Source organism: Pelodiscus sinensis, chromosome 18 (assembly GCF_052426305.1).
Source record: "Pelodiscus sinensis isolate ZL-2025 chromosome 18, ASM5242630v1, whole genome shotgun sequence".
Classification (NCBI taxonomy): domain Eukaryota; kingdom Metazoa; phylum Chordata; order Testudines; family Trionychidae; genus Pelodiscus; species Pelodiscus sinensis.
This window is the reverse complement of record NC_143069.1, coordinates 32,349,706-32,372,139: the sequence shown is the minus strand read 5'-3', so window position 1 is coordinate 32,372,139 and position 22,434 is coordinate 32,349,706. Positions and strand designations below refer to the sequence as shown.

The 22,434-nt window shown below is 70.4% G+C and overlaps 2 protein-coding genes across 3 annotated transcripts; both read right to left on the bottom strand.

Moving 5' to 3' along the window:
* Nucleotides 1-5,310: 5,310 nt before the first annotated feature.
* On the bottom strand, nt 5,311-14,936 carry LOC142825607 (excitatory amino acid transporter 2-like). The gene is made up of 10 exons (XM_075917533.2): nt 13,265-14,936; nt 11,928-12,080; nt 10,750-11,000; nt 10,018-10,195; nt 9,693-9,819; nt 9,187-9,420; nt 7,752-7,946; nt 7,007-7,141; nt 6,629-6,854; nt 5,311-6,189 (listed from the first exon to the last, which is right to left on the bottom strand). Exons 1-10 carry the CDS (start codon nt 13,623-13,625, stop codon nt 6,097-6,099), a joined length of 1,953 nt encoding a protein of 650 aa, XP_075773648.2. The 5' UTR covers nt 13,626-14,936; the 3' UTR covers nt 5,311-6,096.
* A 1,627-nt stretch (nt 14,937-16,563) lies between these two features.
* On the bottom strand, nt 16,564-21,860 carry FLT3LG (fms related receptor tyrosine kinase 3 ligand). 2 transcript variants are annotated; one of them, XM_075917531.2, is made up of 9 exons: nt 21,426-21,860; nt 21,071-21,180; nt 19,578-19,679; nt 19,438-19,491; nt 19,208-19,351; nt 18,762-18,903; nt 17,534-17,703; nt 17,393-17,463; nt 16,564-17,047 (listed from the first exon to the last, which is right to left on the bottom strand). In XM_075917531.2, exons 2-8 carry the CDS (start codon nt 21,122-21,124, stop codon nt 17,431-17,433), a joined length of 699 nt encoding a protein of 232 aa, XP_075773646.2. In that variant the 5' UTR covers nt 21,125-21,180; nt 21,426-21,860; the 3' UTR covers nt 16,564-17,047; nt 17,393-17,430. The 2 variants fall into 2 exon arrangements, with proteins under 2 accessions (XP_075773646.2, XP_075773647.2); XM_075917532.2 differs by having other exon boundaries at nt 16,570-17,047; nt 17,534-17,700; nt 21,426-21,811.
* Nucleotides 21,861-22,434: the final 574 nt, after the last annotated feature.

The window sequence follows — 22,434 nt, the reverse complement described above, 5'->3', positions numbered from 1 at the left end:
CCTTCCCACCCTCCTTGTTAAAGGGGCAGTGCCCAATTCCAGCAGGCAGGGGCCTGCAGAGGAGGAAACTGGGGTGTGTGTGTGGGTGGTAGTGGGGGGGAGGTATTTAAGGGAGTGTCTGCCCCTTTAAATACCCACAGCCCCTTATTTTTCTCCAGGTGCTGGGGGCAGAGCACGTCCCTTCCCCCCTCCCCCAGGAAGTTTAAAGGGACAGGACCTTGGGTCTCCCCACACCTCTTTGAAGGCAGCTGTGACTCCCCTGCCTCTGGGTATTTAAAGGGGCAGGCGAGCAAGTGGGGGGGGGGTAAGGGGAGAGAGGGTGTAGTTATCCCAACCTGGGGGGGGGTACCTCAAAAAGCAGCTGTAATTCCTGCACCCGGGGGGGAGACGAGGACTGCTTCTTCTCTCCCCCCCCCCCACAAGGGGCCAGGGACTAGGCTGGGGGGAGGGGGGGGAGGGGGGGGAACCAGGACTACTACTTCTCCCCCCCACACACACACCCGACGAGGGGCCCAGGACTAGGTGGAGGGGGGGGGGGAACCAGGAGTACTACTTCTCCCCCCCACACACACACCCGACAAGGGGCCCGGGACTAGGCGGGGGGGGGGGGGGGAGTTGCATTTCCAGCCGGGGGAGGAGCCATAACAGCAGAGGGGCAGGAAGAACTTCATGGCCCCCCATCTCCATGGGGGGGCAGGTCTCCTGGAGCATGGGAGGCAGGGAGCCCAGCGGGGACCGGAAGGGGGTTGTTTGTGCCGCTGGCATGGGGTTACCAACAACAGCCTCGTAACCAAGAGCGGGGGGGTCCCGGGGGGCAGTTTCCCTGCTGTCGCTAGGTTACAGCTGCGTGTGCAGGGTGGGGGGGCGCTAGGGGCTGGGCTGGGCCACGCCCCGGGTTCGACGGGTGTCGCCCGCCACTCCCAGCCCCACATGGCCCCTGGCAGGTCCCTGTGGCCCCCCCTCCACAGCCCCCATTGGCTGAGAACCATGGCCAATGGGAGCTGGGGGGTGTGGCCTGGGGGGTGTGGCAGTGCATGGCGCCCCCTGCCCCTCCCCCCCACCAGTGCCACCAGGACCTGCTGGGTTCTTGCAGCAGTGGGGCCAGGGTAGGCAGGGAGCTGCCTTAGCCCCCCCGTGCCTCAAACAGGGGCTGCCCACAGCTAGCGCCGCCTGGCAGGAACCTGCACCCCGATCCCCTGCCCTGGGCCCCTCCCAGAACCTGCACCCCGATCCCCTGCCCTGGGCCCCTCCCAGAACCTGCACCCCGATCCCCTGCCCTGGGCCCCTCCCAGAACCTGCACCCCGATCCCCTGCCCTGGGCCCCTCCCAGAACCTGCACCCCGATCCCCTGCCCTGCACCCCGATCCCCTGCCCTGGGCCCCTCCCAGAATCTGCACCCCGATCCCCTGCCCTGGGCCCCTCCCAGAACCTGCACCCCGATCCGCTGCCCTGGGTCCCTCCCAGAATCTGCACCCCGATCCCTTGCCCTGCACCCCGATCCCCTGCCCTGGGCCCCTCCCAGAATCTGCACCCCGATCCCCTGCCCTGGGCCCCTCCCAGAACCTGCACCCCGATCCGCTGCCCTGGGTCCCTCCCAGAATCTGCACCCCGATCCCTTGCCCTGCACCCCAATCCCCAGCCCTGAGCCCTTCCCAGAACCTGCACCCCGATCCCCTGCCCTGCACCCCAATCCCCAGCCCTGAGCCCCTCCCAGAACCTGCACCCTGATCCTCTGCCCTGGGCCCCTCCCAGAACCTGCACCCCGATCCCCTGCCCTGAGCCCCTCCCAGAACCTGCACCCCACATCCAGTGTCCTGCCCCATTCCAGGGAGCGTAAGGGAGGGTGGGGAAGACAGAGTGAGGGGGTGGGGCAGGGCTATTGGGGTTTGTGAGCTGAGACAATCAGCAAGTCCAGCTGTGGGGGCAGCAGCGGGTGCTGGGTCCAGGGGGGCAGGCGGGGGGGGGGGCTCCCCCAAGCACTCAGGGCTGCTCCTCCTAACTCCCCAACTTACGCCCCCTTCTTGCCCCCCCAGGTGCCAGGCGATGCTGCCCCAGGACTCCCCCTGGCTACCAGTGGCCCTGCTCGCCCTCGGGGCCTGTCTCTCTGCCAGAGCCTCCCAGTCCCCCTCTCCTACTGCCCCTTGGTCTGACCCCACCCCCCTGTCTGATGGGGCACCCCCCTCCCTGCCCACTCCTGCCCCCTCACCTGACACTGGGGGGTCTCCCCTTCCCTCTAGCTCCTCTAGCCCCACGGGGCCGCTCCCCGCTACCCCTAGCCCCTCCCTGCCCCCCAGCAGCCTGGCCCACCCCATGGTGACACTGGGCCAGGGGACCCCAGGTGACAGCCGGCCCCAGAGGACCCCGGGGGCCGTGGCAGGAGATGCCGGCCAGCAGGGGGCCCCAGGGCCCCGAGAGGTGGAGATGGTTCTGCTGGTGGAGCGTGTGGAGCGAAGAAGAGGTGAAGGGGCTTTGGGGGGGCAGGGGTCTGGGGAGTGGGGATGCCGGGGGGAGACGCTGGCGTTAGCATGTGGGCAGCGAGGGGGGTTCATGGGGTGCCTTAAGGCGTGTGCAGGTGGGGGTGCACTGAGGCACTAAAAGGGGTGCATGCGGAGCGGGGGTGCAGGAGGGTGGGGTGCAGCAAGGGGGAGCAGGCGGGATGCAGGAGGGATGTGGGGGGTGTTGGGCAGGCTGGGTGGAGCAGATGGCGTGAATATGGGGGAGGAGGGGGAGCAGGGGGGGTGTGTGGAGTGCGGATGCGGGAGCAGGGGGGTGCACGGGGCAGGTAGGAGAGCGGGGGGGACAAAGAGGGCACTGGCACAGGGGGGGGGAAGGTGGTGCAGACCCCGAGGGGAGGGGCGGGCGAGCCGGACGCCTGGGTCCCACCGCAGTGCTCTCCCCGCAGACCGGCCGGCCGAGCCGCCGCGGGCTGGGGGGGCGCACGCCATGACCCTGTTCCTCGCCACCTGCGTCCTCCTGCTCTGCCTCTTCGCCGGGATCTACTGCGCCTACCGCCGGGGGGCCAAGGGGGCGTCCTTCACGCACCAGCGCCTGCAGGACGGGCCCTTCGATGACCTCGGTGAGCGGGGCCCGCACGCCTGGCTCGGGGGAAGGGGGGTCTAGTGGTTAGAGCGGGGGGGCTGGGGGCCCTGAGGCTTGGGTTCTACCCTGGCTTGGGGGGGCATAGTGGTTAGAGCGGGGGACGGGTTGGGGGGGCTGGATGCCTGGGTCCTAGTCCTGGCTTGGGGGAAGGGGTGTCTAGTGGTTAGTGCAGGGGAGGGGTTGGGGGGGCTGGATGCCTGGGTCCTAGTCCTGGCTAAGGGGAAGGGGTGTCTAGTGGTTAGCGCAGGGAAGGGGCTGGGGGGGCTGGATGCCTGGGTCCTATTCCTGGCTCGGGGGAAGGGGTGTCTAGTGGTTAGCGCAGGGGACGGGCTGGGGGGGCTGGATGCCTGGGTCCTAGTCCTGGCTCGGGGGAAGGGGTGTCTAGTGGTTAGCGCAGGGGAGGGGTTGGGGGGGCTGGATGCCTGGGTCCTAGTCCTGGCTCAGGGGAAGGGGTGTCTAGTGGTTAGCGCAGGGGAGGGGCTGGGGGGGCTGGATGCCTGGGTCCTAGTCCTGGCTCGAGGGAAGGGGTGTCTAGTGGTTAGCGCAGGGGAGGGGCTGGGGGGGCTGGATGCCTGGGTCCTAGTCCTGGCTCGAGGGAAGGGGTGTCTAGTGGTTAGCGCAGGGGAGGGGTGGGGGGGCTGGATGCCTGGGTCCTAGTCCTGGCTCGAGGGAAGGGGTGTCTAGTGGTTAGCGCAGGGGAGGGGTGGGGGGGCTGGATGCCTGGGTCCTAGTCCTGGCTCAGGGGAAGGGGTGTCTAGTGGTTAGCGCAGGGGACGGGCTGGGGGGGCTGGATGCCTGGGTCCTAGTCCTGGCTCGGGGGAAGGGGTGTCTAGTGGTTAGCGCAGGGGAGGGGTTGGGGGGGCTGGATGCCTGGGTCCTAGTCCTGGCTCGGGGGAAGGGGTGTCTAGTGGTTAGCGCAGGGGAGGGGCTGGGGGGGCTGGATGCCTGGGTCCTAGTCCTGGCTCGGGGGAAGGGGTGTCTAGTGGTTAGCGCAGGGGAGGGGCTGGGTTCCACCCATAACTCTCATCTCCCCCCCCAGCGCTGCACCTGGACAGCCCCAAGGGCTCCTATGAATGGTTCTTCTATGAGACGGAGGAAGAAAAGTTCCCGCCCCCGCAGCCGACTGGCCAGGCCCCTCCCTGGCCCTACTCCCCACCAAAGCCCCCCCTCCCTGCCCCACCCACGCCCTCTGGGGACCCGCCCCCGGCCTGCTCTGAGCAGCCCAAGCCAAGTCCCCCAAAGCTGGAGTGTCTGTCCCCGGCTAACCTCCCCACCGGGAACTTCCTCTGACCCCCCCCCCCCCCCCGATAAAACTCCAACAGTCCAGCTCTCAGCCTCCCCCCACTCTCTACGCCCCCATGGGGGGAGCTGGGACATGTACTTAGGGCCCTGCCCCCCCCCCCACAGGCTGGGGTTTTCTGGCACAGGGAAGGGCTGGCGCTGCCCCCCCCCAGGCAGAAGGGGGGGCTCAGGCCCCTCTGGGGATTGGCTTTGCAGCTGCTCTTAGACCCAATGGGACTTGTGAGGTTCAATAAACGTGGTTCCCCCCCCCCCCGTGCCTCCAACCCGGCCTTCTGTTGTTATGGGTCAGGAAAGGAGGGAGACCCTACAAAAACAACCCCCCAGCCTGGCCCTGGGTTCCCCTCCCCCACCCGGCTGTGGCCGCCTCAGCCCAATACTGAGATGTGACCAGCCCCCCCCCCCCCCTTACTTGCAGCAGCTGCCAACAGCTGTCCAGCGCCCTGGCCCCAGCGGCTCCTTCCAGCCAGCTGCATGTGCAGCTCCCAGTGCGATTGGTGGGGGAATCGACTCCTCCGTCCCCCCCCCCCAGCTTTGCAGCTCCTTCAGCTGGCCCAGCAGAACGTGCGCCTCCCCAGAGCTGGGCGCAAGGGCAGGGGTGGGAAGCCCAGGGGCAGCTCTGCACAGGCACCTTCCTGTAAAAACCCCTGGGTGCAAAGCCCCCACCTGCATCCTGCGTTCAGACGGAGCCAGTCCCGCAGGGCTGATCCCACCCCCAGCCTGTACCCCGCCACCTGGGCCTGCGGGGAGCCTGCCCCCATGGGCAAGCTGTGAGGGGGCGGGGTCTAAGGGCAGGGCCTGCTTTGTGGGTGGAGCTTGGAAGAGGCTCCTCCCCCAATTCCTTCCTTCCCCCCCCCTCCCGCTGCTCATCAGGGCCAAGCCGGAATATGTCAGCAGGTTCCAGTAGTTTATTAGAAATAAAGCCCCCCCGCAAGCTTGTGTGGGGTGGATGAGGGCGGGGCCATGGGCCCTACTCCGCCCCCCAGGGGAGGAGGAGGCATATCCAGACCTCTGCTGAACGCAATGGGGAAGGGCAGGGGGACAAGGCCTTTTGGGGCGCAGCTGGGGCCGGGGGGCCCAGGAGGGTGGGCAAATGAAGCAATTTCAAGCTGGGCGTGTGCTGGAGGCCAGACCCACAGCTCAAAGAAACCCCGGCTCGACGGGGAGGGGGCTGCGGGAGCAGACGGACAGGACGGGGGGCGGAGTGGGGCCCAGTGAAGGGGGGGCAGCCAGAGCCCCCTTGGTGCAGGACAGACCGACCCGTGCTGGGCCAAGGGGGCCAGCCGAGGCCAGGGGAGCTCCTGTGCCGAGGCCGGACAGACGAGGGGACACCAGAGCTGGACAGGCGGGGCGGGGGGAGTGCTCAGGGAGTTGGTTCAATTAGTTCTAATTTCTCCCTGAATTTGCTTCCCCCCATGTAGGTCCCGTCCCCCAGATGGGTCCCAGGCCCCCGGGGGGGGGGAGCGGAAAATCTAGAGCTGTCCCTCTTCTTGCTCCCCCCATTGTACCCCCTCAGCAGGGCAGGCAGAAGCTGGGGGGGGGGACTGGGTACACAGGGACCCCCCATGTCCTGGGTACCGAGCTTCTGAGGGGCCACAAGGGGGGGCCAACCCAGTGATTTGGGGCCAAACCGAGTGCAGAGAGTTAAACCCCCCCCCCCCCCCCGGCCAGTCGCAGTGGCTCTGACGAGGGCATGGGTTATTTCTCTTCCTCCTCCGCAGCCTCCTCTTCCTCCTGTCCACTGCCCAGGGACCCCTCAGCGCCCTCGTCCTCTGCCCCCGCCGGCTCCGCCTGCTGGGACAGGCAGCGAATCAGCCGGGGCACTGTCGCGGGGAAGCTCGCGGCGCCGGGGCACTGTCGCGGGGAAGCTCGCGGCGCCGGGGCACTGTCGCGGGGAAGCTCACGGCGCCGGGGCACTGTCGCGGGGAAGCTCGCGGCGCCGGGGCACTGTCGCAGGGAAGCTCGCGGCGCCGGGGCACTGTCGCGGGGAAGCTCCCGGCGCCGGGGCACTGTCACGGGGAAGCTCCCGGCGCCGGGGCACTGTCGCGGGGAAGCTCGCGGCGCCGGGGCACTGTCGCGGGGAAGCTCACGGCGCCGGGGCACTGTCGCGGGGAAGCTCGCGGCGCCGGGGCACTGTCGCGGGGAAGCTCGCGGCGCCGGGGCACTGTCACGGGGAAGCTCCCGGCGCCGGGGCACTGTCACGGGGAAGCTCCCGGCGGGGCAGCCTCACCTGCTCCTCCTCCTCGCTGTCAGCGGCAGGCAGGGCCGTGTACCCCGCCTCAGTGACCTCGGGGGGGCCCTGGTGGTTGGGCAGTGGCAGCTTGGGGCTGGGGGGCTCGGGCGGGCGCCCCTCGGCCCGGGCGTCGATGGCAGCCAGCTCCGCCCGGGAGAGGTAATGGACGATGCCTGCCCCAAACGAGTCCCCCACCACGTTGATGGAGGTGCGGAGGCGGTCCCTGGGGGGGGAGGGGCATCAGCGCTGGGGGGCAGGGACATGGGGTGACCACTCCCTGCCCCCTCCCCTCCTGGCCCCCCTCTCCCCTTCTACCCCCTCCCTGGCTCTTCCCTGCCCCCTCCCAAACTCCCCCTGTCCCCGCCCGGCCCTCACAGCAGCCAGTCGACGGCGATGAGCAGGCTGATGTCCTGGGTGGGCAGCCCCACGGCGGTCAGGATGAGCAGCATGGTGACCAGCCCGGCGCTGGGGATGCTGGCCGCGCCCACGCTGGCCAGGGTGGCTGTCAGGCTGGGGGCAGAGAGCAGGGCGGGGGTCAGCACCAGGGGCCGAGGCGCCGGCTCCCATCCGTCCCAGGCTGGGCATCAGCTGGACTTGGGGGCGAGGGGGTCAGGAGCCGGACACCTGAGTCCTGGGCCTGGGATTGGGGCGGTCGGGGGCCAGGGAGTGGGGAGTTTGGGAGCGAGGAGCCAGGGTTGGAGGAGGCCAGGTGTGAGGAGTGGGGGGTTCTGGGGGCTAGGGGCCAAGGGTAGGGAGTGGGGGGTCCTGGAGGTGGGGGGGCAGGGGTAGGGAGTAGGGAGTCTGGGGGCCGGGGGTGAGGTTGGGGGCCGGGGGGGGGTGGGGAGTGGGGGGTGCAGGGGGCTGGGTTTGGGGGTAGGGAGTGGAGGGGTTGGGGGGTGCTGGGGGCTTGGGGGAAGGGAGTGGAGGGGTTGGGGGGTGCTGGGGGCTTGGGGGAAGGGAGAGGGGGGTCCGGGCACTGGGGGGAGGGAGTGGGGGGTCGGGGGTAGGGAGTGGGGGGTGCTGGGGGCAGGGAGTGGGGGGTCTGTGCACTGGGGAGAGGGACTGGGGGGTCGGGGGAAGGGAGTGGGGGGCTGGGTCCTGGGGGCGGGGCCGAGCTGACCTGACGGTGGCGATCTGCCCCGTGTCCAGGGCGATGCTGTTCATCTGGGCGATGAAGATGGCCGCCACGGCCTCGTACAGCGCCGTGCCGTCCATGTTGATGGTGGCGCCGATGGGCAGCACCAGCCGGGTCACGCGCCGGTCCAGCCCCAGGTTCTCCTCCAGGCACCGGAACGTCACGGGCAGCGTCCCCGCACTGGGGGGAGAGGCACACGGAGCCCCGACACGGCCCCTGGGTCCCCCAGCCCTCGGCCCCCCAACACCCCCTACACCCTTCGGCCCTGCACTGGGGGGCAAGACGCCCCTGGAGCCCCCGTGACAAAGTGGCACCTCGTTACATTGCCTGTGAGTTTTACTGTCCTGTGCCGATCCCGGGAGTGTGCCTCAGTTTCCCTGGGCCGTGCCTCAGTTTCCCTGGGCTGTGCCTCAGTTTCCCTGGGCCCTGCACCAATCCCTCGCGCAGGGGTGGGCCCCAAAACGGTGGCGCTTTGCCAGGCTGGGCCCCCGCAGGTCCCGGGGACTGCAGCTGCCATTGGCCGCAGATCGCTGTTCCGGCTGCTCCCATTGGCCGGGAACGGCGAGCCGCGGCCAATGGGAGCTGCGGAGGTGCAGGTGAATGGGGATGGGGGGGGGGGGGAGGGCTGCTGGACCGGATCTGGCCTGTGGGCCGGTATTTGGCCAGTCCTGACCCAGCTAGGGGTGGGGGTTGCGGGTGCGACTCCCACCGAGGGGGGGTGTAGACAGCGGCCGACGCCCCCCATGCCCTCTGCCTGGGAGCCCTGACACCCCCAGGCTCTCTTGGGCTCCCCCCAGCACCATGCTGGGGATGAGGCTCCCAGAGCCCATGGAGGCCCGACACCCGATGACACCCCCAGCCCCCGATCCTCCTGATACCCCTGGCGAGACACGCAGGGAGACCCCAGACCCTCACCCCCCCCAGTGCCAGTCCAAGCTGCCCCCCCTCCCTTCTGGAGGCAGTGCCCTCGCAGAGCCCCGCCCCTGCCCACCTGGAGGCGGAGCCCCCGTGAAGCCCCGCCCCTGCCCACCTGGAGGCGGAGCTCCCGTGAAGCCCCGCCCCTGCCCACCTGGAGGCGGAGCCCCCGCGAAGCCCCGCCCCTGCCCACCTGGAGGTGGTGCCCCCGTGGAGCCCCGCCCCTGCCCACCTGGAGGCGGTGCCCCCGCGGAGCCCCGCCCCTGCCCACCTGGAGGCGGTGCCCCCGTGGAGCCCCGCCCCTGCCCACCTGGAGGCGGTGCCCTCGCGAAGCCCCGCCCCTGCCCACCTGGAGGCGGTGCCCCCGCGGAGCCCCGCCCCTGCCCACCTGGAGGCGGTGCCCCCGTGGAGCCCCGCCCCTGCCCACCTGGAGGCGGTGCCCTCGCGAAGCCCCGCCCCTGCCCACCTGGAGGCGGTGCCCCCGCGAAGCCCCGCCCCTGCCCACCTGGAGGCGGTGCCCAGGGCGGTGAGCCAGGCCTGGAAGATGCCGGCGTAGAAGGCGAAGGGGTTCTGGCGCGTCACCCCGAAGAAGATGAGGGGCAGCACCAGGGCGCCGTGCAGCAGCAGCCCCAGCGCCACCGTCACCATGTACATGCCCAGCTGCCGGGCCACCAGCTCCAGGTCCTGCAGCCCGGCCAGCTTGCCGCAGATCAGCGAGGCGATGCCGAAGGGCGAGTACCTGGGGGTCCAGACCGTGAGGGGTGGGGCCCAGGAGCCAGACACCCTCGGGGGCAGGGCTAGAGATGGTAGGGGGTGGGGTCAGGTGGAGACTGTGAGGGGCGGGGCCAGGGGGAGATGCCAAAGGGTGAATATTGGGAGGGGGGCAGGATGGGGCCAGGTGGGAGACTGGGAGAGGGGAATCACGGGGGAGGCTTTGAAGAGGGGGAAATCTGTGAGGGGAGGGGCTGGGGGAGATGTAACCCCCCCACCCTTCCCCCCACCCCCTCGTACCACATGATCATGGACACCAGCTGCATGATGATCTCGTTGAGGATGCTGAAGAAGTCGGCCATGGGCTTGGCCTGCTCCCCCATCTGCCCCATGACCACCCCGAAGGCAATGAAGAACCCAATCAGCCCTGTGGGGAGGGAGCAGGCTGTCAGGGACATTGGGGGCTGCGGGCTTCCCCTCCCAGCAGTGCCCTATTGCGGCGAGCTTCCCCGGAACAGTGCCCTCAGCTACGGCGCGCTTCCCCGGAGTGCCCCCAGCTGGGGGCTCTACGGCTGCGAACTTCCCCCCGGCAGTGCCCTCGGCCAAGCACGTCCCCAGGACGCACCGAGCACGTTCATGCCGGCCTTGAACTCCAGCCGCTTCTGGGTGACGGTGCTGGGCCCCAGGGTGATCTCGGTGAGGGTGGCGTTGAGCAGGGACAGGTTCCCCGGGAGCAGCCGGCTGATGTTTTCCTGCCGCACAACGTGGGGCGCGACAGGGACCTTCTGGGACACCGTCTGGACCTGGGAGGGGAACCGGGGTCGGTACGGACTGAGGGGGAGAGCGCCCCCTGCCGGGCCCCCGCCCCGCCCCTGCAGCCAACCCCCCCCTGCTGGGCCCCCGCCCCCTGCAGCCAACCCCCCCCTGCCGGGCCCCCGCCCCACCCCCTGCAGCCCAACCAACCCCCCTGCCAGGCCCCCACCCCCTGCAAGCCAACCAACCCCCCGGCCATGCCCCCGCCCCCTGCAATCCAACCCCCACTGAGTCCCCCCCGCCCCCTGCAGCCCCCCCCAACTAAGCCCCTGCCCAGCCCTCTGCAGCCCAACCAATCCCCCTGCCGGGCCCCCGCCCCACCCCCTCCAGCCCAACGCCCCCCTCCGCTGAGCCCCCACCCCACCCCCTGCAACCGACCTCCCCTGCCGGGACCCCACCCCTCCACCCTGTAGCCCAGCACCCCCTGAAGGGTCCCCACCCCCTGCAGCCCAACCCCCTGCCAGGCCCCACTCCCTGCAGGCCAACCAACCCCCCTGCTGGCCCCCGCCCCACTCCCTGCCTGCCGGGGGAGGACGCCCCCTACCTGCTGGAAACAGGCCTGCACCAAGTTCTCGGGGAAGAGGTTGCGGACGAGGTCCAGGAAGGCGTCCAGGCTCGACACCTGGTCGGTCACCTCCACCACCGCCGTGGCCGACTTCAGCTTGGGGTTGCCCGGGTGGATGGACAGCACCAGGATGACGCCCAGGATGGCGGCCAGCACCGTGGTGGACACGTAGTACACCATGGCCCGGGTGCCCATGTGCCCGCTGGACCTGGCATCCAGCCCCGCCAGCCCTGCCCGAGCACAGGGCAAAAGCTACACAAGGGGCAGGGTGGGGCGGGGGACCCTGGGGCAGTGTGGGGGCTGGGCCCATGGGGACCCTGGGGCAGTGTGGGGGCTGGGCACATGGGGACCCTGGGGCAGTGTGGGCGCTGGGCACATGGGGGCCGCTCTGGGGCAGTGCGGGGGCTGGGCACATGGGGGCCGCTCTGGGGCCGTGTGGGGGCTGGGCACATGGGGGCCGCTCTGGGGCAGTGTGGGGGCTGGGCACATAGGGACCCTGGGGCAGTGTGGGGGCTGGGCACATGGGGGCCGCTCTGGGGCCGTGTGGGGGCTGGGCACATGGGGGCCGCTCTGGGGCCGTGTGGGGGCTGGGCACATGGGGGCCGCTCTGGGGCAGTGCGGGCGCTGGGCACATGGGGACCCTGGGGCAGTGCGGGGGCTGGGCACATGGGGGCCGCTCTGGGGCCGTGTGGGGGCTGGGCACATGGGGACCCTGGGGCAGTGTGGGGGCTGGGCACATGGGGGCCACTCTGGGGCAGTGCGGGGGCTGGGCACATGGGGGCCGCTCTGGGGCAGTGCGGGGGCTGGGCACATGGGGGCCGCTCTGGGGCAGTGTGGGGGCTGGGCACATGGGGACCCTGGGGCAGTGTGGGGGCTGGGCACATGGAGGCCGCTCTGGGGCAGTGTGGGGGCTGGGCACATGGGGACCCTGGGGCAGTGTGGGGGCTGGGCACATGGGGGCCGCTCTGGGGCAGGGGCTGGGCATGGGGGGGCCCTTGTAGGTAGGGACAGCGCCTCCGACCAATGCCCCCCGGTGGCTAGGCTGGGCAGCGTGGCCTGTGCCATTCCCAAGGGCTGTGAGTTCAGGGCCCAGCTGGGCCTTCCGGGGGCTGCACTGGGATTCAGCTCCAAACAGGGCAGCCTCCCCCGCCCCTCACCTGAGATGAGGCTGGAGATGACCAGGGGCAAGATGAGCATCTTCAGCATGCGCATCAGGATGTCTCCGGGGAAGGAGATGAGCACAAGCAGGTCTCCGTCCAGCGGGGCGAGCAGCCGCAGCAGGGCACCGAGCACCACGCCCAGAATCACCCCTAGACACCAGGAGAGGGGCAGGGAGGGACTCAGCACCACCCCAGTCGGACCCCCAGCAGGGAAATGCGGCCTCAGGAGGGTGGGGTGGCCAGGTATCTGGGGAGACCTAGCCCGGCACAGAGATGCGGCTGGGTCTGGGGTGGGGCACAATGGCGGGGCATAGAGGGACCCATTGCCCGGCCCAGAGATGCGGCTGGGTCTGGGGTGGGGCACAGTGGCGGGGCATAGAGGGACCCATTGCCCGGCCCAGAGATGCGGCTGTCTCTGGGGTGGGGTGCAGTGGCTGGGCCGTTGGTGCCCAGCCAGGGAGCACGCCCCCTACTGAACCTCCATCCCTCCCCCTGCAGCACAGGGCCCCATAGCACCTCATGGGGCTCAGAATGAGCCCACATGTCAACCCGCGCACTTGGGGGGAGGTGGCCACGTGGGAGGGGGGATTAGCCCATGTTTAATTTTCTTCTTCCCGGGTAGTGACGTAAAAGACACAAGGAGACGTTAATCACATGCCAGCCCTGCCCCTGCCCTGGCCTGGCTGGGGGGAGGAGCAGGCAAGGGGGGGCACATCTGCTGCTCCCCCCATTGGTCACCTGCTGGCAACTAATTACAGAGAGGCCACGAGGGTGGGCAGATGTGGGGAAAGGAGGGAGGGGGTGGGGGATGGGGAGATGCCCCCTAGCACCTCGGCTTTCTGGCTGGTAACCCCCATCACCCAGCGTGGAAAGTCCCCCCACCTGCCGGGGCATGGCCTCTGCCACAGGGGGGCAGCGAGGGACACACCTTGGGGCGGGACCTGGGGGTCAGCTAGGAGCCTCCACCCTCTCAGCCCCGCTCCCTGCAGCCCAGCACCCCCTGCCGGGCCCTCGCCCCTCCCCCCGAAGCCCAGCGCCCCCAGCCGGCCCCCCCAAAGCCCAACGACCCCTGCTGGGCCCTCGCCCCTCCCCCCGAAGCCCAGCGCCCCCAGCCGGCCCCCCCAAAGCCCAGCGACCCCTGCCGGGCCCTCGCCCCTCCCCCCGAAGCCCAGCGCCCCCTGCTGGGCCCCCATTCTCCCAAAAGCCCAGCACCCCCTGCCGGGCCCCCACTCCCCTGAAAGCCCAGCGCCCCCTGCCAGCCCCCCCTGCAGCCCAGCACCCCCTGCCAGCCCCCCTGCAGCCCAGAACCCCCTGCTGGGCCCTGCCCCACCTACCCAGGATGGTGAGCGTCAGCAGCAGGTTGTGGGTGAGCCAGCGGCAGCGTTTCTCTAGGCAGGGCTTGGGCAGCGAGTCCAGGCTGAGGTGGGGCCCATCCCCCATGGCCAGCTCCACCTGGTTGGTCATGGCTGGGGGGGTCCCAGGCCCCGTCTGTGGGGGCGGCGAGCGAACCCTGAGCCAGGGAGAGAACCCAGAAGTCCTGCCCCCCCGACTCCTCCCCCGCACCGAGCTCCACTCAGACGGCCCTGACCCCCTTCCTGGGGGCTGCAGTGGCACCCGCGGGGCAGCCCCAGGCTGGGGGTCACCAGGACACCTGGGTTCCTGGCCTGAGCCGGGGGACAGCGCCTGCTTCCCCATCTTCGCCTTCCCCCCTCCAGGGAGTCCAAGGCCTGTCCGTGGGCTCCCATCTGGCCCCAAGGCCTGGCTGGCTCAGGGGGGGTGGGGAATGGGGCCTCCTACCCCACAGTCCCCTCCTGCCCTGCAGCAGCGATAGGCGTCCATGTGTCAAAGCCCCACTACAGCGCCTCCTCGCCCAGCCCTGCTCCAAACAGCGTCCACGCCACAGTCTGGTGATTATAGAGGTGGGGAAACTGAGTCCCAGTGGGACACAGGGAGTCCAGGAGCCAGCCAAAGGAAGGACCCAGGTGTCCTGGCTCCCCTCGCCCCCATCCCGGACCCAGGGCTGGGACCCAGGAGTCCTGGGCCTATCAGGAGGAAAGGGGGGATTTTGCGCAGAACTTTTCCCAGTGTGTGCTAAGTTTCCGTCTGGCCTGGCCGGCAGCTGGCCCCCCCCCCCCTCCCCCCGCCTCCGCAGTTAATCCATATTAACACGGAGGATTTTTCAATTCCTTTTGTGCGGCATTAAATCATCTTCACAATAAAATAACCGTCCGGGAGCCGGCCGGTGCATAATCCGCCCGGGAGAGTGTCCGGGCCAGGGGTGGTCACAAGGGGACAGGAGAAAGGAAAAGAGATCTTAGTAGAATGGGAATGTGCTGCCCCCTAGAGGGGACAGGCCCCTGCCCCATTCCCTGCCCCCCTGATCCGGCCAGGCCCTACCCTGGGGAGAGCCGGCGCCCCCAGAGGAGAAAGCACCTGCGGTAGGTCCCCTTCTGTGCATTGTTGCACCCTGCTGGACGAGGAGAGATCTGCCCCCTCTAACCACTAGCCCCCGCTCCCCTCTCAAAACCAGGGAGAGAACCCAGGAGCCCTGGCGCTGAGCTCTAACCACTAGCCCCCGCTCCCCTCTCAAAACCAGGGAGAGAACCCAGGAGCCCTGGCTCTGAGCTCTAACCACTAGCCCCCGCTCCCCTCTCAAAACCAGGGAGAGAACCCAGGAGCCCTGGCGCTGAGCTCTAACCACTAGCCCCCGCTCCCCTCTCAAAACCAGGGAGAGAACCCAGGAGCCCTGGCACTGAGCTCTAACCACTAGCCCCCACTCCCCTCTCAAAACCAGGGAGAGAACCCAGGAGCCCTGGCGCTGAGCTCTAACCACTAGCCCCCGCTCCCCTCTCAAAACCAGGGAGAGAACCCAGGAGCCCTGGCGCTGAGCTCTAACCACTAGCCCCCGCTCCCTTCCCAGAGGAGAGAGCCCAGGAGCCCGGGCCCGGGCCCACGGACATGCCCTATGGGCCTAGCAGTGCACCAGGTCCCTGCAGCGCTGTGTGTGGATTTGGACAGGACTGACCCCCCTCCCACCCCCAATGCCCCCCCCACCTGGCACCCTCCTGCCCCCGAACGGGCCTTACCCGGGGCCGGCGTCCGTCTGGTCCGGAGGCGCTGGGGGAACTGGTGCCAGCGGAGGCCGGGGGTGTCCGGCTCCCCTCCGCCCCCCCCAGGGGCTTAGTGGCCCCCGTCAGGCAGCCACGTCAAGCGGCCAAGGAACAAGTCCGCACGGGGGATTAGCGGGAGGGAGAGGGAATGAATGGGGGGGGGGGCTGGGGGAGCCAGACGGTGCCCCCCCCCTCGCCAGGGTTTAATCATCGGACTTGGGAGCAAGGGGGGGGGGGGTAACAGGATTAAGGGGAGGGGCGGGGTGATGGGGAGGTGGCTGCAGAGAAGGGGGGTCAGTCATGGGACTGGGGGGCATGAAGGCGTGGGAGGCTTTTTTGTTGTTGCTGCTGTAAATAGAACCCAGGAGTCCTGGCTCCCCCCTCCCCCCCGGCTCTAACCACCAGCCCCCACTGCCCTCCCAGGGCTGGGGAGAGAACCCAGGAGTCCTGGCTCCCCCCTCCCCCCAGGCTCTAACCACCAGCCCCCACTGCCCTCCCAGGGCTGGGGAGAGAACCCAGGAGTCCTGGCTCCCCCCTCTCCCCAGGCTCTAACCACCAGCCCCCACTGCCCTCCCAGGGCTGGGGAGAGAACCCAGGAGTCCTGGCTCCCTCCTCCCCCCAGGCTCTAACCACCAGCCCCCACTGCCCTCCCAGGGCTGGGGAGAGAACCCAGGAGTCCTGGCTCCCCCCTCCCCCTCCCCCTCCCAGCTCTTTCCAACACCACTTGGCCAGGAGAAATTTCAGGGGGCTATTTGGGGGCAAGAATCCCCAGCCCCATAACCAGGGCTCCCCTGACCAGCCCCACAGCACAGGGGAAGGCTCCTGTGTGGGACCCCTAACCTGGCCCAAAGGGGCACCAGAAACCCCCCCCAGTCCAATTGGTGGGGCCCACTGCAGCCTGGGTGGGGTCCCTGTAGCATCCCAGAGGGGCAGCCACAGGTCCAGGGCTCTGGCCTGGTCCCTGCAGCCCCCCCCCCCTTCTGGGGTGAGCCTCTCAGCTCCCCTGCCCACCTGGACCAATGCTCAGAGCCAGCAGACCTCCCCCGCCCGCCCCGGGTCAGGCTCAGAGCCCCCCGCAAGAGCCCCCCAGCTCCTGGCTCTGACTTGGTCAGCACCCCGACCCCTTAGTGCCGTCCTCCCGCCCCCTTAGTGCCAGCACCCTTAGTGCCATCCCCCTGACCCCTTAGTGTCATCCCGCTGACCCCTTAGTGTCATCCCGCTGACCCCTGGGAGCCAGCAGCCCGACCCCTTAGTGCCAGCACCCCCTGACCCCTGGGAGCCAGCATCCCCCTGACCCGCCAGTGCCCAGCCCCCCTCAGCAGTCCCCCACTTCCTAGCCCTCTGTCTCCCAGATGGTCCCACTCCGCGAGCGCTCATCTGCTGGGCGGGTGCTGGGTAGAACCCGGGTCACATCTGGGTCCGGGCAGCCAGCAGGGAGCACCCCCGCCAGTGACCATGCCGCGCATGGGGAAACTGAGGCACACACAGTATTCATACAAAATATGATGAATCTTTCCCACTCGGCCACAGTATTCTCCCCCCCCCCCCCCCCCAGAGTCAAACCAGGACAGGCCCCACCCGGACGCGAAGCCCTCCGATCCCCAGCCCCGGCCTCCTGGCCCGCAGGAAAATCCATTTGTTTCCAGCCACATGCTGGGTGTCCCAGGAAGGGCTGCTGTCTCTTCTGTCTCCACAAAACACGCCGCCCCGCCTTTCCCGGGCCGGCCATGGGAGCCGTGGGGCTGGGCTGGGCAGACGCTGGCCCTGCAGTCCACGCCAGGCCGGCCACGGTCCACGCCCGGCACCGGCACAGCGACTCCTGGGGGCAGGCGCCGGCACCGCGCCCCGCGGGAGTCCAGCCACAGGCCTCAGCCCGCTGGGCAGGGTGGGAGGCTCCACCCGCCGCTCGGCCCGCGGCAGGGAGGTGTGAAAGCAGCCTCTGGCCCCGGCCCGCACCGGCGCTGGCCGCCCACGCCCTGGGATCCGTAGCAGCAGGACCGATGGAGGCTGTGGAAGGAAACGGAGCAGAGAGAAATGGAACCCGGGCATCCCAGCTCCCCACCCCCACCCCAGAGCCCAGGAGAGAACCCAGGCGTCCCGGCTCCCAGCCCCTCCTGCTTTAACCACTAGGCCCCACTCCCCTCCTACAGCCAGGGAGAGAACCCAGGCATCCCGGCTCCCAGCCCCTCCTGCTTTAACCACTAGGCCCCACTCCCCTCCTACAGCCAGGGAGAGAACCCAGGCGTCCCGGCTCCCAGCCCTCTGCTCTAAACACTAGTCCCGCCTTTCCTGAGACTGCCCCCCCCCCCAGGGCCCACACCCCACGTGTCGGGGGGGGGGGGAGGGTTATACCTGATCCATCTTCCTATCCACTCCTCTGACCGGCTCGTTCAGGTGTCTGCCTGCTCAGCCTCCTGGGTCCCCTGGGGGGAGAGGGAAGACTCAGCTTCAGGAGCCTGGGATAGGCCCCCCCCCCCCAGCTCCTGCCCCTACCTGGCTGCGGAGCCGCCTCTGCCAGTGCCACAGGCTGACGAAGGCCAGGTACCCCACGAGGGGCCCCAGCAGGGCCAGCAAGTGGCTCCGGTGCAGGGAGCTGGCCCCGGACGCCTGGGTCCCTGTCTGCTTCTGGCTGGAGAGGCTGGGCTGCGGGAGAGCCGGGCCTGCTGGGACACAGAGAGCGTAGGGAGAGGGGGGAGGGGGGATTGGGGCGGGGGGGGGGGGGGGAGAGCGGCCGGGGGGAGGGGGTTCGGAAGAGGTGCCGGGCTGCCAGCAAATGTAGCTCCTGTGGGGGGTGGGGAGGGGAGGGAAGGGGGTATGAAAACACTACCTCCCTACTTCGAACGAGGGTGGTAGTGTAGACATACCCGGCGTGACCAGGCTGGCAGCAATGAGGGCCGGGGACAGCAGGGGGAGGTCAGGGAGGCTGAGGGGGAACAGAGGATTATGGGGAGGTTGGTGGCAAGGGGCTCAAGGGAGCCAGTGGTTCAGGGGGCTGGAGGCTCAGGGAGTTGGGGGGCTCGGGAGGCTGGGGGCTCAGGGGGCTGGAGGGTTAGGGAGCTGGGGGTGCAGGGAGCTCGGGGAAGCCAGGGAATGGAGGGGGGACTCAGGGGGCAGGGAGTTGGGTGTCTTGGGAAGCCAGGGGCTCAGGAGGCTGGGGGTCTGGGCGTTCAGGGGGCTGGGGGGCCAGGGACCGGAGGGGGGGACTCAGAGGGCAGGGAGCTGGGTGTCTTGGGAAGCCAGGGGCTCATGGGTCCGGGGTCCGGGCGTTCAGGGGGCTGGGGGGCCAGGGACCGGAGGGGGGGACTCAGAGGGCAGGGAGTTGGGTGTCTTGGGAAGCCAGGGGCTCAGGAGGCTGGGGGTCTGGGCGTTCAGGGGGCTGGGGGGCCAGGGACCGGAGGGGGGACTCAGAGGGCAGGGAGTTGGGTGTCTTGGGAAGCCAGGGGCTCAGGAGGCTGGGGGTCTGGGCGTTCAGGGGGCTGGGGGGCCAGGGACCGGAGGGGGGGACTCAGAGGGCAGGGAGCTGGGTGTCTTGGGAAGCCAGGGGCTCATGGGTCCGGGGTCCGGGCGTTCAGGGGGCTGGGGGGCCAGGGACCGGAGGGGGGTCTCCGGGGGCAGGGAGTTGGGTGTCTTGGGAAGCCAGGGGCTCATGGGTCCGGGGTCCGGGCGTTCAGGGGGCTGGGGGGTCAGGGACCGGAGGGGGGTCTCCGGGGGCCGGGGGTACCTGGCTGGCAGCGGATGCGGCTGCAGTTGCTGAAGTCCTGCTCCAGCTGAAATTTGCTCTTCAGCTCCTCCATGTGGCCATTCAGGGTGCTCAGCATCCGCGACACGTTGGCCTGTTCCAGCCCCACGCAGCTCTCGGGGTCCTGGGGGCCAGGGGGGCCAGGGGGTGTCACTGCTCTGCAGGGGAGGGGCCCAGAACCTGGCCCCTCTGTGCAATATCCCCCTGGGCCACACCTGGGGGGCCAGGGCCCATTCCCCGCCCCCGGACCCCTGAGCTAGCCAGTCCCTGCCCTGGGGGAGCCAGCCCCCTGGAGGGGCGACAGGCCCCGCCCCCAGAGGGCCAGGCCCCAGCCTGCCCCGCCCCCCAAGGGAACAGACCCTGCCCCCAAGCCCCAGTCCCACAGGGGACTGACCCCCCCACGAGACAGGCCCCGCCCCCGCGCTTACAGAGATGGCGCAGTTCTTGATGAAGTGGGTCTCTCTGGCCACCTCGGCCAGCAGGGGCTGCAGGGCCGCGCCCGCCACGCCCCCCATGCGCCCCAGCTCTGCAGCCAGGAAATGGACCATCCACAGCTCGGTGCACCGGGCGTCCTGGGGAGACACGGGGGTCAGGGGCTGGGGGCAGCGTCAGCGACGGGGGAGGGGCTGGGGGGGGGGGCAGAACCCCCGTCTCTCACCGGTTCCAGGTTCGCAGGCATCAGGACGGAATAATCCAGGAGCAGGTGCTCTCTCTGGGGGCGAGACGGAGGTGGGGGGTGAGGCAGGGCAGCGCCAGGCTAGCGGGGGAGGGGCAGGGACGCGGGCGGGGGTCGCTCACCAGCTCACTGATGGCCGCGGCGAAGGTGCTGGTCACAGGGCTGTGGGGGAAGACGCAGCCGGGGGCTGGGTGCAGCAGGGCGAGCAGCAGCACCAGGAGGACCTGGGGGGGCAGAGGTGAGTATAGAAGTTCCCCCCCCCCGGTTCCCTTTGCCAGCCCTGCCCCCCTTGTCAGTCCAGCCCCCGGGCCTCCCCTGCTGGTCTAGCCCCCCACCAGCCCCAATTCCCCCACTCAGCCCAGCCCCTGACTCCCAGCTCTTCCCCCCCCACCAGCCCCAATTCCCTCACTTAGCCCAGCCCCTGACCCCAGCTCTTCCCCCCCCACCAGCCCCAATTCCCTCACTTAGCCCAGCCCCTGACCCCAGCCCCCCACCAGCCCCAATTCCCCCCCCAGCCCTGCCCCCAGCTCCCCCCCCACCGTCCCCCCCAGCCAGCCCCTGCCCCCAGCCCCCCCCACCAGCCCCAATCCCCCCAGTCAGCCCTGCCCCCCCAGCCTGTCCCCCCCAGCCCAGTCCAGCCCCCCACCAGCCCCAATTCCCCCACTCAGCCCAGCCCCTGCCCCCCCCCACCAGCCCCTCCCCCCAGCCCTGCCCCCCCCACCCCCACCAGCCCCAGCCCCCTCCAGCCCCCCCCACCAGCCCCAATTCCCCCACTCAGCCCAGCCCCTGACCCCCAGCTCTTCCCCCCCCACCGGCCCCAATTCCCCCGCTCAGCTCAGCCCCTGACCCCCAGCTCTTCCCCCCCACCAGCCCCAATCCCCCCAGCCCAGCCCTGCCCCCAGCTCTTCCCCCCCAGCCAGCCTCTGACCCCCACCCCCAGCCCCCCCCACCAGCCCCAATTCCCTCACTTAGCCCAGCCCCTGACCCCCAGCTCTTCCCCCCCACCGGCCCCAATTCCCCCGCTCAGCCCAGCCCCTGACCCCCAGCTCTTCCCCCCCACCAGCCCCAATTCCCCCAGTCAGCCCAGCCCCTGACCCCCAGCTCTTCCCCCCACCAGCCCCAATTCCCCCACTCAGCCCAGCCCCTGACCCCCAGCTCTTCCCCCCCACCAGCCCCAATTCCCCCACTCAGCCCAGCCCCTGACCCCCAGCTCTTCCCCCCCACCAGCCCCAATTCCCCCACTCAGCCCAGCCCCTGACCCCCAGCTCTTCCCCCCCACCAGCCCCAATTCCCCCAGTCAGCCCAGCCCCTGACCCCCAGCTCTTCCCCCCCACCAGCCCCACCCCCAGCTCTTCCCCCCCAGCCCCTCCCCAGCTCAGCCCCTGACCCCCAGCTCTTCCCCCCCACCAGCCCCAATTCCCCCAGTCAGCCCAGCCCCTGACCCCCAGCTCTTCCCCCCCCAGCCCCAATCCCCCCAGTCAGCCCAGCCTCCTCCCCTCCCCCCCAGTTCTTGCCCCCTGGCCTCCCTCTACCAGCCCAGCCCCCCAGCCCCTCCCAAACCAAGTAACCAACCTTGCTCTAGCCCTGGCTCTAAGGCCCCCTGCCCCCCACTCACCACGGCAGCTCTGGGTGGGGGTGGGGCCTTTGGGGGTGCAGGGCGCCCAGTCATCTCCTCGTTGGGGGGTGGGCGACCCGCATGCTGGAGGGCGCACTCCGGGAGGGGAGCTAGGTACGAGAAAGGGCAGCGGTGAGACCCGGCGTGCGGGGGCTGCGGGGGGGGGGGGGCAGAGCTGCGGGGGGGGGGCGGGGGGGGGGGACCCGGGATGGGCAGGGCATTGGGGCGGCGATTGGCGCAGGATCGGTGCCAAGTCCCCATCCCCGGGCATGGGACGCACGTGGGCCACCCGCGCGGAGCCCCCGGCTGTGCCCGGGGGGGGCCGCTCCCCCCTCGGCCTGTGTCGCCCCCTCACCTCCGCGGGGGTCGTGCGGGGGCCCGGCTCAGACCCCCCGAAGCGCCGCCGCGTCCCGCTGCCAGCCCGGGCCGCCCGCACCAGCGCGCAAGGGATCGAAAGTGAAAGAAAGTCCCAGCTCCGGGGGGGGCCGGGGCAGGGGCAGGGCCGCGGGCACCCAGGGTGGGACTGCGGGGGAGGGGGCGCCGGGACCCGGAGGGGCTGCGGGGGAGCCCCAGGGGATCCCGGGGGGAGGGGCTCCAAGCGGTGGGTGGGGGGGGTCGGAGGGACCCCCGGGGTTGGGGCGGGGACTTGCAGGGGGGGCCAAGGCGGGGCCCGCAGGGGCGGAGGGGGGAGGTGTGAGCTCCTCCCCCCCCCCCCCACCTCGCCGCCCGCGCCCTGCCCGGCCCGCAGCCCAGCTCGGCAAATATTGACCCAAGTCCTGGCTGCGAGCCAAAGGGAGGGGCGCCCCTTACAGCCGGCCCGGGCCCCCCCCCCCCGCCCCTGCAGCCCCCCGCTCGTCCCGCATCCTCCTCGCCACGCCCTCACGGACAGCACCCCCCCCCCCCCGCCCGTCCCGCATCCTCCTCGCCACGCCCTCACGGACAGCACCCCCCCCCCCGCTCGTCCCGCATCCTCCTCGCCACGCCCTCACGGACAGCACCCCCCCCCCGCGTTCCCCCCTCCCGCTCGTCCCGCATCCTCCTCGCCACGCCCTCACGGACAGCACCCCCCCCCCCCGCATTCCCCCCTCCTCCCGCCCCCCCCCCCGTCCCCGCATCCTCCTCGCCACGCGCTCACGGACAGCACCCCCCCCCCCGGCTCGTCCCGCATCCTCCTCGCCACGCCCTCACGGACAGCCCCCCCCCCGCTCGTCCCGCATCCTCCTCGCCACGCCCTCACGGACAGCACCCCCGCCCCGCATTTCCCCCCCCCCCCCCCGCTCGTCCCGCATCCTCCTCGCCACGCCCTCAAGGCCAGCACCTCCCCGCTCCCGCGTTACCACCCCGCCCGCGTGTCCCGCATCCTC

Bases quoted from the DNA above. Each gene is read 5' to 3' on its own strand.
- LOC142825607 (XM_075917533.2), bottom strand. From the start codon at position 13,625: ATGGGGAAGCAGGCGCTGTCCCCCGGCTCAGGCCAGGAACCCAGGTGT. The intron at 9,421-9,692 runs GTACGAGGGGGT...CTGGACCCCCAG, and splicing joins CTGGTGTCCATGATCATGTG to GTACTCGCCCTTCGGCATCG. The intron at 6,855-7,006 runs GTGAGGGCCGGG...CTCCCCCCCCAG, and splicing joins ATCGCCGTCGACTGGCTGCT to GGACCGCCTCCGCACCTCCA.
- FLT3LG (XM_075917531.2), bottom strand. From the start codon at position 21,124: ATGACTGGGCGCCCTGCACCCCCAAAGGCCCCACCCCCACCCAGAGCT. The intron at 19,680-21,070 runs GTGAGTGGGGGG...CTGCCCCCCCAG, and splicing joins CCCCACCCAGAGCTGCCGTG to GTCCTCCTGGTGCTGCTGCT. The intron at 19,352-19,437 runs GTGAGAGACGGG...GTGTCTCCCCAG, and splicing joins TGCCTGCGAACCTGGAACCG to GACGCCCGGTGCACCGAGCT.